The sequence below is a fragment of the Mauremys mutica genome, chromosome 1 (genome assembly GCF_020497125.1).
Source record: "Mauremys mutica isolate MM-2020 ecotype Southern chromosome 1, ASM2049712v1, whole genome shotgun sequence".
Lineage (NCBI taxonomy): Eukaryota > Metazoa > Chordata > Testudines > Geoemydidae > Mauremys > Mauremys mutica.
The window spans coordinates 133,230,678-133,244,960 of NC_059072.1; the positions used below are offsets into that span (position 1 = coordinate 133,230,678).

At 44.7% G+C, this 14,283-nt stretch overlaps 1 protein-coding gene across 1 annotated transcript in view; it reads left to right on the plus strand.

The window, feature by feature from the left end:
• Positions 1-14,283, plus strand: part of VWF (von Willebrand factor) — a 224,898-nt gene that overhangs the window by 40,845 nt on the left and 169,770 nt on the right. The window contains exons 10-13 of the mRNA XM_044996564.1: positions 1,607-1,653; positions 6,045-6,181; positions 8,616-8,754; positions 10,025-10,125. Coding sequence (XP_044852499.1) covers positions 1,607-1,653; positions 6,045-6,181; positions 8,616-8,754; positions 10,025-10,125 — 424 coding nt within the window. The remainder of the gene's footprint in view (positions 1-1,606; positions 1,654-6,044; positions 6,182-8,615; positions 8,755-10,024; positions 10,126-14,283) is intronic.

Genomic DNA, 14,283 nt, shown 5'->3' on the forward strand with positions numbered 1-14,283 from the left:
TTAATTGGCAAATGCCCCAGTTTAAGATTTGGACGAGCCAACCTCTTCCCAGAAGCAAGCTCTTCACAAAGACTCAATCAACTCCATTTTCACAGCGATATTTGATCTAGTAGAATTGTGTAGGGGTCATAGTCTTTCATGCAGTGGAAAAATATTTGTTTCCTGAATAACATAAAATTGCAGACTCCCAGTCCCAGCTAGTTTTGGACGGTGGAGTTTTGTTTTGACTTACTACATTTATTTAACTTCCTTTAAACTTAGTTCAAAATTTCCTTTGAGAAGGCCAGTTAAGGCAAATTCATGCCCCTTCCCTCTTGCAAAGCCATCATGTTGCCCCTCTCCAGCTTTGTAGCCTAAGATTCAATGGCGCAACCTTCTTCTTTCACCTCTACCCTGAATGCCATCCTGAAGGGGCGGGGGGTTGTTACCCAAGCAGAGGGAAGGGAGTGAGCAATGTATCCTGAACTCTGTGTGTTAGGGGAACATCGGGCAGATGTTTCCAGTCAAACAAAAGAGGGAACCTGATATGTGGCCCATGCAGACCCACAGTGCAATAAAGCAGGAGGCTCTGTATATCACCACAGTCAGCAAGAAGCAGCTCAGCCCCCCACGCCCATGTATCAATGATGCATGAGCAGTGACCATCACATTAGCACCTCAACCTCTCCCAGGTGGGATGGAGCCCCCCAACCCTAGGGCCTTCTGCAGCTCTGGGTTTGACAGCGTCATCCAAATCACCCTGCCCTTGGAAGACTAGTCCAGTTTAATAGACTTCATCCTTAGAAAATGCTTCCTGCTATTCAGCCTAAATATTCCCTTGCTGAATGTTGTACCATTAGCCTAGCTTGTATCACCCTAAGTAATTCACCTCGCTCCAGAGGGTGTACAAGAGATGGACTAACTGATCAAATGAGAGCCAGCCAATCCCAATTCATTCTCTTATAAAAAGTTGTGGGGCTTGCAGGTGTTGTGCCCTATAGGACCAAGCGTGATAGCAACAGCCAGTGGTGTGCATTGACTATGCCTTATACTACTACTGCCTCCAGGAGCTGATACTGAATCCATTCTCCCATCCACAGACCTGGAAAGAAATATTATTTCTCTCTCATCCTCTCACACACAAGAAGGGTTATTCATCGTTAAGACTGTACGTGCCAGGGTTTCAGAGGAAACCCTCTGAGGATTTTTTTAAAACTATTTGGTTTTAGAAGAACACACGTTACAGCTAAAATAAACAGGTGGCTTGGGGAAAAAAAAGGAGAAAGAGTTCTGTACTTTTATAACCATGCTGATTCATAGATTCCAGGCCAGAAGGGACCACTGTGATCATCTCACCTGACCTCCTGTATAACACAAGCCGTAGAACTTCGCCAAAATGATTCCTTTTAGAAAAACAATATTACAGTTCAATACTACAGTGTTTCCCAAGGGGCTAGCTGGAAGGAGTGTGTGTATGGAAGATGCATATGTTAAGCTGTATTGGGGCGTGGGGGAGCATGACTGGTTTGATTTTTCTGAAAGGGGAGCTCAGCTTTCAGCTGTTTTGGGACATGCCGCAGTGGATGTGAAATCACGCACTCTAACTTTTCAACAATATATTTCCTAGCATTTGTCGACGTGGCATCTGGATCTGCAGCAACGAGGAGTGCCCAGGTAAGCTGACCCTTGTGCTTATAGCTCCCCAAAAGTATGTAAGCCTTGCCAAGGTCAGTCCCACGCATGGATGAGCGCATAGACAGGGGAGTTGTCTTTGTCCTTGTTTTGAGTTTTTGCTGCAAGTCAGCACCAAGATTATATTTCAAGAGTCCAGGAGTCCACAAGATACATCAGGATGTGCAGACGAGTTTGTGTGTGGCAATGTAAATACTTGTTTAGGGAAAAAAACAACAACACAAGTTCTCTTTCCATTGCTTTTCTTACCATGTCGTAAAAGAGCTGTATATTCAGAGTAGAAGCTTCCAGGTAAAGGAAAATTACTGTGCTAACTTGAGTATCTACAATTTTCTAAGGGTTTATCTACATATGGACAGGAAAATTAATCTGAATTAACTAACAGTATGAATTTAAAGTGGATTAGTTAAATCACATCAAGCCCCCTGTGTGGGCACTCTTATACAGAATTAAATTGACCTTAATTCAGTTTAGCTTGATTCACTTTGAAAGTCAATCAAGCTGAACTGAATTAAGGCCACTTTATTTCAGAATAATGGTATGTCTACACTGCAATTAGACTCTACATGGGGCTTGGGCTAAGGGGTCTTTAATTGTAATGTAGACATTCAGGCCCCTCCCCCATCACAGAGTTCTACAGCCTGGGCTCCAGCCTGAGTCCAAATATCTACACCACAATTATAGAGCCCCTTTGCCCGAGCCCCACAAGTTCAAGTCTGGTGGCATGGGCCAGCCGTGGGTGTCTAATTGTAGTGTAGATACCCTAAGAGTGTCCACACAAGGGTTTAATGCAGTTTAACTAATCCACTTTGAGAATCAATTTGGATTAATTTTTCTGAATGTCCCCATGTAGACAAGCCCTAACTAATGGCCTGATTTAGCAAACACTCTGATGGGACTACTTACAACAGTAAGCCCTACATGTCATAGAAGTAAACTGGACCATGCATGGTACTCTGTTTAGTAGTGTTTGCAAGCTTGGGTCATAAGTGATGTGTTCTGTTCAAGGAGCTAGAGCCATGGCTGGGGAGAGGCAAGTAGGCCAGCTGTGTTCCATTACACAGGGAGATAGCAGGCCACCAGTCTTTTTTCCTCTCCTTCCTAAACTCACCTAGAACAACCTGCTTGCAATGGATAGCTGACACTTACATCCTGGGTACTCATCCATCCTGGAGGGTGTGGAGGGAGGGAGGAGGAGATGATGGAGTGTCATACCTCTTGCCATAAGACTGCTCCAGCAAAGTCCCCATTCCCCCCTTCACTCCATAAACCCATTCCCCTGAATCTGAAATGTACATTTGCTGCTCTGGGCCCTCCTTCAGTTCCAGCACTGCAGTCAGCAGAGAAAGAGGAAGCCTGCACTGGCCTGATGCAGCCCCCAGCACGAGTATGTGTAGGGGGATAGCCACAGGCAGCTGTGACCTACCTAGTGCTGAGTTGTGAGAGAGGAGGAGAACTAAGAGAAGGGGGACTTGGGGGACGTGGGAGATCAGAAAATGGGGAAAACATGTAGCTCTCTGAGGCAAAGACAGAGGTGAGATCAAGAGAGGATCAAAGTGGGAGAATTATACCTACCTGCAAGTGGACATTGAAAAGCCTCTCATTGGACTCTCAGCTGCCTTGCCCCATCCTTCTTGACAATATCCCCTGCTTCAAATGGAAATAGCAGTTGCTCCAAAATTTCAGAGAAAAGCACAATTTGAGAGGTGTGGAATCACTGAAAATGGAAGGGAGACATATTTTATGAGAAATTCCGTGCAGGCCTGCCACACACAGGCCCAATCCAGCCCTATGTTTGTCTAGTTCATTGGTGAGTTCTTCAAGTGCAGCACAACTGTGCAAAGTAACTGCTTAAAAAAAGGAAAAAAGGCCCACAAGGTTCCATGTTTATTGTGTCTCATGACTCTAAATCAAATGCAATCAATTCACAAGTGAAAAACGCTGCTGCTTTTAAGTGCAAATTCAGCCTGAGGTGTAAACCCCAAACCGTGATCTTGATGGCTCATTCCTTGTCATCAGTAAGAAATACGTGGGCCAAAATCTGTTCGTGATTGCAGCCCCTTTGTCTTTATTGGGATTACTGAGGTGAATCGATACATGTGGAGCAAAGGCCTGCAGTTAGAATATAGTTTACAATTCTGCTGCTGCACAGGAGGTAATAGAATCCAGCTCCCTGTCTTTGAGCTGAATTGGCTCTGCCAGGTGAACAGGAACAGGAATAAAAAATCGCTTGCTTTGGTCCCTTCAGCAAGCAGATCTAACTCATTAGTCAACTAATTAAGGCTGAGGGGTAGATAAGTGTAGTAATGTCTATGTGGTCACTTACTTATGTATGTTCAGACTGCACATATTGTGAAGGTAGCCCTCTTCCTTCACCCTTGATATTGGCTTGTCATTTTAGGCCCAGCGCCTTCAATTTGTTCTGTGCAGGCAGATCCCTGCATGGCCCATACAGAGAAATTCTGGCCCTACTACATCATGTTCGCTGGGGCCCCACCCCCTTCCATTTCACTTTCTTTATGCAGATGTTACAGACGTTTTGGGAGCCTGCCTGTATTTGAGGGCCTGGTACAAATATCCCCCTTCTCCTCTCTCCCCTGTCATCCCTACTCTCATTGACTTCACTGGGGCTCCATGTAGGTGTTGGGGCTTGACTGCATGAAATAACTTGATTAAATTGTAAGCTCTTTGGTGCAGAGAACGTGTCTTTCCTATATGTTTGGGCAGTGCCTAATATAATGAGGTCTCAGGTCTAATTGTGGCCTCTGGGCCCTACCACCACAGAAATAATAAGAACAACCTTCTACATACACACTGGGAGCAGATATGTTAAAAAGTCCTATATTTCAGTAGTTCCTTTTCACAGTAGGAGGGACTGCAAGCCGGAATTCAGTTTTATTCTGTAAGAGCTGTGGTTTTAGCTGTTAAACTGTGAATTATTTCTGGTTTAATGATAATTAAATAAACTAAATATAAGAGGAAATACCACCAGAAGTTCTGCCTCTGTAAGAAACACTTAACTATATCTTAGTCTGATTGTCTTTCAGCTCTTTATCCCTTTTGAGCATAGGTGCTGGGGGTGCTGCCACATCCTCGGCTTGAAGTAGTAGTAACAACTCAACTATATGGTTTCTACCTTTAGCACTTCCACTATAAAAAAATTTCCAGCACTCCTGCCTTTGTGATTCATAAAATCAAAGTATTTTTTTTACCTAAATGCTTGAATAAGTCCCAGGAAACCCAGCAAAGGAACTAACCCATTTTTTCCTGTTCTGTTTTAAATAAGGCTATTGTGATACAGGCATTCAGCTACTGGAGCCATGACAAGACCACATTATAATGTTCTAGAGACACAGAGACAGTGTTGTCAACCTGCCAAGACCCAAGGGCGTAACAAAAATCCGGAGTGAGGCACCACCACAAAAGAACATCAGAGCAGGGGTTGAGGAACAAGAAGTGTTCCATTTTTAACTTGTAAAGCGCTCAGTTCTGCAACGTAGGCCTCATCTACACAGTTCTAAAAACTGATTTAGTTAAATTGCAGCATTTGGACCTCTAGGGGCAGTATGGCCTAGTAGATACAGCACTGGATTGGAATTTGGGAGACCTGGGTTAAAATCCTGGCTCTGCCACTGGCTTGTTGGGGTGACCTTGGGCAAGTCACTTCACCCCCTCGTGCCTCAATTTCCTCATTTATAAAATAGAGGTGATGTTTATCTCCTACATAAAGCACTTTGAGTGCTGTTGGTGAGAAATGCTATATGAGAGCTAGCTATTATTAGCTTATCAGATTAAACCTGGGTAGCTGGCATCTGTAAATTTACAGAAAAAACTAATTTTTTTCACACCCCTGAGCAATAGAGTTAAGCCGACTTAATTTTCTAGTGTAGACAAAGCCTAACAGTGTTCACACAGGCTTTTGCACAGTTTAAGTATGCTGATTAAGTAAACTGGTGCAACTCCATGTGTGAACCTGGCCTGAGTAGCACTTGAGTAACCACAGTGATGTCCCTGGTTCTGCTCTTCTAAGTACATATTACTGGGTAAATTTCACTTCCGTGCAGAGAGCCAGAGCAAGGCTTGTACCCCACTTAAAGTCCTATATAAGAGTCATTTTGAAGGGTTCTCTGTGCAAGGGTGAATTTCACTCTGTGTGAGAAAACTTTGCAGCATGGTCTTCCTAACTTTGGCTGGAGTCCTCATTTCTAATGGCGATAACATCCATCAGTGGAATCAGCCACGCTGCCACCACTAGGCAGCCTTTAGGAGCTGTGAGCCTGGCAGGGCCTGCTCTGTTCCCCCCGCCTCTGTCTGTCTCACAAAAAGCAGGAATTTGTTCAATGATCTGACTGTTTTCCCTTGGTATTTCTCAGGAGAATGCTCTGTCACTGGCCAATCCCATTTCAAAAGTTTTGACAACAAGCATTTCACCTTCAGCGGGATTTGTCAATACTTATTTGCCAAAGACTGTGAGGAGAACTCCTTTTCTGTCATCATAGAGACGGTCCAGGTAACAGCAGTGTGTGTGTGTGTGTGTGTGTGTGTGTGTGTGTGTGTGTGTGTGTGTGTGTGTGTGTGTGTGTGTGTGTGTGTGTGTGTGTGTGTGTGTGTGTGTGTGAGAGAGAGATTGGATGTGTGTGAGTGGATGACTAGAGCTTCCTCTGCACATAAATGGCATTTTTCTATAAAATTAGCTAGAATCTCTCTTCTGAATTAACATATGTTTTGCCTCTTCTTGCTGCCACTCCTTTAACCCCAGGCTGTAAATTCACATTCACAGTTGGACTGCATTGTCTCTCTGGAGCTTTGCCAAGTTAGCATATAAATACAAGAGACAGAGGAGGGTGTGCCTCATACACTGAACTGTTTGGGCTGCTGGCTGGGTAATTGCCCTGAGAAGAAGCTATGGGGCATGTAGTAGCATTATTACCTTAATAGTATCTGGAGTTTTTTCTCACAGGGATGCATTGGCTAATAAGTTGCATTACTCCCTAGTATGTCAGCCCCTCTCAACTTGTTTCCTGCGCCCTCTGCCACAGAGAGAATGGCAAGGACCCCGTTGCAGGAAGGAGAGAGAGCCAGAGAGAAATGGGAAGGGTGCCAGAGCATATTGGGACAGGAAGGACACCAGCAGAGTTTCCTCAGGGTGTTTTGCAGAAAGGGCAGTAAAATGGGTATGGGAGTGAGTGAGAGAACTGAGGGATTGGGAAGGAGGGTGGGGAAGGTAAGGGAGTTTGCAGAGGGAGGAGTGAGGGCATAATATTGAGGGAGAGCAGAGAGGTAGGATAGAGAGAAAGGGCCGCCAGCAGTGGGAGTGCAGAGGTTTTGAAAGGAGAGAGGAAGGCACCCGGGCAGGTTGAGGGAGGCAGGCAGGCAGGTAGCAGAAGTAGCAAGCAGCATGAAGAGCACAGTGGCAGGGCAGAGATGAGGAAACTTTTCCAAGGCAGCAGGGACAGGTTAGGGATGGTTAAGACTTAAGAGGACCCAGAGAGAAGGTGAGCAGAAAGCTCACTTGCTTTAGGGAAATGGGTTTTGCCCATCCCCACCCACAACCCCCTTCAGCGCCAGTGATTATTACGTTTGTGCCTATTACATAACAGATCAGAGATCAGAGCTGTGCGTGTGGAACTGGCATAACTGGTTTCCACTGAAACTGTTCTTTCGAAACTGATGAGGGAAGGCGGGAACCAGTGAGTCACCGTTCCCTGTCTGCAGAATGTTCTACCCACAGCTTCGTAACTAGTGACATCAGCGCCCGAAATGATGAGAGTGAGAGCTGCGCGCCTCTAGTTCCCCATTTGAACAGACTTGTGACGTGTCTCATCATCACACCAGACAGAGCAGTCAAGAGGAGAGGCTCTCTCATCACACAGTGCAGCCTGCGTACCAGGGGGCCTGCTGTCATGGCCTCATAGCTCCTTTTCCAGTGCCCTGAGAACAGACCCTGCCCTAGAGTAGCCTGATCTATAGATTGTGTATTAATTACACTGAGTACTTAAGAATTCCCAGTTACCCCTCTGTGGTTTGACAGCTCCTTGTCCCAAGATCAGGCCCGGTATTATTAAAATTACTGTTCAGTTGGGAACCCTGGTGTGCACAGTTGCAACACTCACACTTTAGGTACCTTTCTGTGTTTGTAACAGTTTTATTAATGCATTCAGCAAAGTCACAGACACTCTAACCCAGCAAGGTAGATAGAAATAATACAGAATGTGCATCTGAACATCCATCTACTCTCACATTCCTTGCAGAACAACATGAAATGTTATCCGTTATCTTCCTCATCACTATCACCTTCCTCATCATCACCGGTGGCCATCATCCTGTAACCTCTCTCTCCTCCTGCACACAGGCTGGGCTACAACTTTTATAACATGTTATGCTGACATCCCTATGCCTCATGTATAGTCGCTAGGGATTTCTCTCTTCTTATTTGTATTTCCTCACCCTACTAATGTTCGGGTGCTCTTCTCCTATAGGTTAGGATAGTAATGATCTCATCTTATTATCATATATGTCAATTTGTTGCTATGGCACTCTTGTGACCAGATATCTGCAGTTGTTCCTATCCTAAAATAGCCAAGAGCTAGTGTTGGCTCATAGTCCTGTGGTTTCCTGGTGTCACTATTTACAAACTTCCCCCTTAAACACTCTATTCCCAGTTCCCCAGAACTTAGGGGTGACCATTGGGCCATTTGTCTGTGCAAACATTCATAGGCCGCATGCCTTATGCTAACTGCTGTAGCCAGTGCTTTACAGGATACAGGCCCGTAGGTTCCTTGCATTACTGCCAAATAAAATAAATACTAAACCAAGCTCCATGGGCAACAGATATGACACTAAAATTACAGCCACAGGAGGGCTTCTGGCCCAGCATGCTGGAGGAGCTGACTCATTGATAAAGTGAAATCCTAACAGTCATAGGAAATGTTGCATCTTTTTAGTGTGCTGATGATCTTGATGCAGTGTGCACCCGCTCGGCCTCGGTCCGAATCCAGGACATGGAGAACAGCATCATCAAAATGAAGCATGGGGGCGTCATCTCTCTGAATGGGCAGGATGTACAGATTCCTTTGACACAAGGTATGTTTGTGGCATGTAACAATTCAGACCACACATTACTGTCACATTACACTGAACCCAGGCTTTACTTCAGGTTTGAGTCCAAGCCCTGCTTCTGTCCACACAGAATCAGTCTACCCCAGTCAGCAAGCACTCATGACCCTATCCTAGGATGCTACTAGGGGTGGGTCAGAGACACTGGGACTCAGGTCCAGGCCCTGTCATTTTTACTGTGGACGCAGGTCAAGAAGGTCTGCATAGCATAGTATGGACATGTCAGCACGGCTGTGAGACCAGCATCCAGCAATTCTAAACCTGGGTTTACAACGCAGTGTAGACACTCAAGCACGGGCTTGGAAACACTGAGTCCACAAGGCTGGAGTCCATAGTCCCAGGTATAGTGTGCAGTATAGACATACCCGAAGGTGTCTCCCTTCTCAACTTTATCAGGCAGGCTTTAGCCTAGCCCAAAGAGTGTTTCCTATTCCCAACTCTGAGTCGCATTTTATATAGTTACCATCACCTTTTATTGAATTTGCATCTTGCCGGGTTCTCTTGGACATGTGCCCAGGTCCCCAGTTGGTGTAAATTGGCCCTGCTCCATTGAAATTGGTGGGGTTATGCTGCTGTTGACTATTTGAGGATCTAACCCATGACATTCAAAACCAATGTAAAGTATCCATTTTATCTACCCCAAAACTTAACATTTTAGAAGAGGACTGCAGTGATTTCACCAATAACTCTGGATGATGCTTACATGTGTTGCTTTTGGGGCCTGTGAGGCCCAGATCATGCTAAGGAGAAGTGCAGACATGCACCAGACCAGGGGATACAATACCTGTGGCGTGTCAAAGTGATGCACAGCAACCAGGGGAGCATGGTTGGTGTGTCCCACTTTGTCATTGTGCAGTCTGCACCTCCCCTGCTGTGTGGTGCTAACTCCATTGGCCTGTATCATGGGAGCAGGTGATATTCTACACTTGGCCTATCTCTGCACCTTGTGGGGAGTCTAGGACCAGTAAGCAGCTGTGCTACACTAGCACTGTCTTTGTGCCCCGGTTGGTACTGGGTTTGTATCTGGGGTAAATCAAATGGTACAAATCCATATGTCTACACTAAGGGTTTGCATCATTTCCATTACATTTGTGCAAAGAAAATAGTGTAGACAAACCTTAAGTGTATCTGCTTAGATCCATCTCATGGGCTGATGGGTGATGAGGACATTGTATCCTCCTTGCTGATGACAGAATGCATCCCTTCTTGTCTGAAACTTGCCCGATGTGTTTTTGAGGTGCCCTCCGTATCCAGCGTATTATGATGTCTTCAGTTCGCCTCACCTATGGGGAAGATTTACAGATTGACTGGGATGGCCGTGGTAAACTTCTGGTGAAGGTAGTTTTTTCTCCTCTCATCCCACCCAAACATACACAAAGACTTTCTTGTCTGATGTGAGAAATTGCTTGTGTTGCATGCTAGAAATTCCATTCTCTCTCTCAGCCTTCAGAGCAATATACTGATCCCTTTGTTTTCTAGAAACAAATATTTGCATCGCAGAAACAGCTTGGTTTTTTTTCTCTCTTTCTTTTCTGTGCACTAACAGTAGCCATTAACCGTGAATAGCTTTGCTTTCATTACAGCAGACCCCTATGGGCCAGATTTTGATTTCATTTACTCTTGTCCATTCCCACTGAAGTCAATAGGATTGCATAGGTGAAAATGAGAGATGAATTTGGCCCATAGGATACAATCATTCATATTGACAGGTTTCAGAGTAGCAGCCGTGTTAGTCTGTATCCGCAAAAAGAACAGAAGTACTTGTGGCACCTTAAAGACTAACAAATTTATTTTAGCATGAGCTTTCGTGAGCTACAGCTCACTTCTTCGGATGCATAGAATGGAACATACAGACAGGAGATATTTATACATACAGAGAACATGAAAAGGTGGAAGTATGCATACCAACAGGAAGAGTCTAATCAATTGAGATGAGCTATCATCAGCAGGAGGAAAAAAAACTTTTTGAAGTGATAATTAAGATGGCCCATAGAAGGTCCTCCTGCTGATGATAGCTCATCTCAATTGATTAGACTTTTCCTGTTGTTATGCATACTTCCACCTTTTCATGTTCTCTGTATGTATAAATATCTCCTGTCTGTATGTTCCATTCTATGCATCTGAAGAAGTGAGCTGTAGCTCACGAAAGCCCATGCTAAAATAAATTTGTTAGTCTTTAAGGTGCCACAAGTACTCCTAATCATTCATATGTTCAAGGAAAAACATAATTTAATTGCACAGGATATACAGCATGCTGCTCCTACTAAGAATAATATTTATGGTCATTCCAGGTCAACGTAAAGAGAGAAGTTTGTATTGTGGAGTATAGGGCAACTGATTGTTAATAAAGCTATTATTATTGTTGCGTCCAACAAAAAATAGGGCTAATCAATAATCCTATAATAAATCCTTTTATATTCCCAGCAAAGATGCTTTTATAGTTTGCACTAGACTGATTGAATTTCTCAAGATTCTGCTTCATAAGCACAATGGTGAAGTGTGATTGATAAAGGTAATAGTGTTGATGTAATATACTTAGACATCTTTAAGATGTTTGACTTGATGCCACATGACATGTGGGTTAAGAAACTAGGATGATACAAATTCAACATGGCACACATTAAATGGATCAAAATGAGCTAACAGATAGGTCTCAACATGTAATTGTAAATAGGGAATCATCAGTGAGGTGCTTGTGTTCAGGGGCAGCTCTACGAATTCTGCCGCCCCAAGCAGGGCAGCGCGCTGCGCCACTCGCGCTGACGGGCGCCGGTCCCACGCCTCCGCGGGACCTCCCGTAGACGTGCCACTGGTCCCGCGCCTACGGTGGAGCTTCCGCAGGCATGCCTGCGGGAGGACCAAACGAGCCGCGGGACCAGCGAACCCGCCGCAGTCATGCCTGCGGGAGGTCCGGTCGTCCCGCGGCTCCGTTGGACCTCCCGCAGGCATGACTGCGGAAGGTCCGCCGGACCCATCTGCCGCCCTCCGGTTAAAATGCCGCCCCACGCGCGCGCTTGGCGTGGTGGGGTTTGGAGCCGGCCCTGCTTGTGTTTCTAGTGGGGTCCTGCGAGGATCTGTTGTTGGCCCTACGCTATTTAACGTTTTTATCAGTGGCCAGGAAGAAAACATGAAATTAGATAAACTTTGCAGATGATACAAATATTGGAGGAGTGGTAAATAAGGAAGAGGGCAGGCTATTCACTGATAAAAAGTGATCTGGATTGCTTGGTAAGATGGGTGCAAGCAAACAATATGCATTTAAATACAGCTAAATGTAAATGTATGCAATTAGGACAAAGAATGTAGGTCATACCTACAGGATTGGAGACTCTATCCTGGAAGCAGTGACTCTGAAAAAAGATTTGGGGTATTGTGGTGAATAATCTGCTGAACATGAGGTCCCACTGTGAGATGCTGAGGCTAAAAAGGGCTAATGGGATCCTTGTATACATAAATGGGAAACTTCAGTAGGAATAGGGAGGTTATGTTATCTCTGTATTTGAAACTGGTGTGACTGCTATTAGAATACCATGTCTGTCCACAGTTCAAGAAGGATGTTGATCAATTGGAGAGGTTCAGTGAAGAGCCACAAGAATGAATCAAGGAAAACACGCCTCATAGTGAGAGACTCTATTTAGCTTATCAAAGAGAAGGTTAAGGGGTGACTTGATTACAGTCTATAAGTACCCAGATGGGGAACAAATATTTAATAATTGACTTACCAGTCTAGCGAACAAACATACAACAAGATGGTAGGAGTTGAAGCTAGACAAATCCAGACTTCAAATAAGATGCATATTTTTCACAATGAGAGTAATTAACCATTGGAACAATTTAGCAAGGGCTGTGGTGGATTCTCCATCACTGGAAATTTTAAAATCAAGATTGGATGTTTTTCTAAAAGATCTGCTCTAGTTCAAACAAGAATTAATTCAGGGCAATTCTATGGTTTGTGTTATACTGGAGGTCAGACTAGATGATCAGAGTGGTCTTTTCTGGCTTTACAATCTATTTATGTATGAAAAGTACACACTTGGACAGTATATTGTGCTTATTCTAAGATAGAGCCCTGTGTGGGACTATTCTTTAATCCCACTCCTTCCCGATCTTGCTATTATGGCAGCGAGTCCTGCAAGACCCATGGGATCCCAGTCCCGCTGCAGGGCTCTACACTAGTGCCCCACGGGGCTCTAATTCTAAGGGCCAGAAATATGGCTGCCTTTCCCTGGAGATTAAGATGGGGAGAGAGCCCGGGAACCCCATCATACCACCCTGTAGGCACATGCAGGAGGCTGTCCTCGTGTGATTGTTACATCCTGAGGACCACTGGTGGAGGCTAGTCAGCCCTGACCACAGCTCTTCAATCCTCTCGGGGACATGATGAGGCAGAACGGGGTGCAGGTGTTTTTGTGGCACCGCTCCCGTGCACACTGGCCTTCGGCTGCCCACTGGAGGTGAGCGAGCTACAAGGGTAGAACAGATGTACTGACTGCAGGTCCTAACCATGCTCCCCTGCACCATCGTTATGGGCCTGATGATTGCACATCCCTTTTCTTGCATTGCTGAGCACTTACTCATGTGAGCAGGTCCATTGTTGTCAACAGGAATAGGTGTGTGAATATGAGCTCATCAGTGTAAGAGCTCCATGACTTAACCCTTTATCTGCTCTTTCATGGCACGAGCATAGTGCATCTATACTCTTGCTCTGGCTATATTCTTTTTCCTTGCCTTCCACTGTACCCAGTATGGTTCTGTGTCTCAGAACCATCATGAAGCTCATATGATAAAACAAGCACAGAGTTGTACCCATCTTTGCTATCATGAATTCTGGATAAATGTTGCATAATAGCATAAAAAGTGGGCTTAATATTCTAGTTCAAGGTAAAGGTTCATGACAGCGTCAGCAATTGAAAAAACACTGTAACAGGAGGGAAAGCTCTGGAAGGGTTTAAGAATATGGATTCAGCAATTTGTGTTTTGGTCTAGTCTAGATATATAATACCAAAATACCTAGGGTTTGTTTTAGGGTTGAGGATAATTCAGTTCAATCCACTGGCACCTCTCAGGATTTCCGGCTTTTCTCTGCATCTGTGGTCTCTTCTGCCAAGTCTCAGACTTTTACATCCTGACCATCTCCTTGCCTAGCTGTTAAAAGGTCTAATTTTCTACTTCAACCCCTTTATCATAACAGCAATAACTGTTGCTAATTACTGTCCTAGCTGTTTCTCCCATTGTCTTTTTTTATTATGTTCTGCTATGAATTCCGTCCCATTTAGGTACCTAAGTCAGCATTATTGTTGCCTTTGGAGCACTAATTTATGGTGTAAATGGACTGACCTATTGCCAAACATTTCTGACAATTGGGGGAAGTGATCCACTCCCACTGACTTGTGCAAACACTTCTGGTAAAAGTTACAGTGTTTGCATTTGCCCGCTGCAGTCGTCCAGAAGAACACTCCTCTGGTGACCTCTGAAAGCTTGTGATTTGACCCCTTC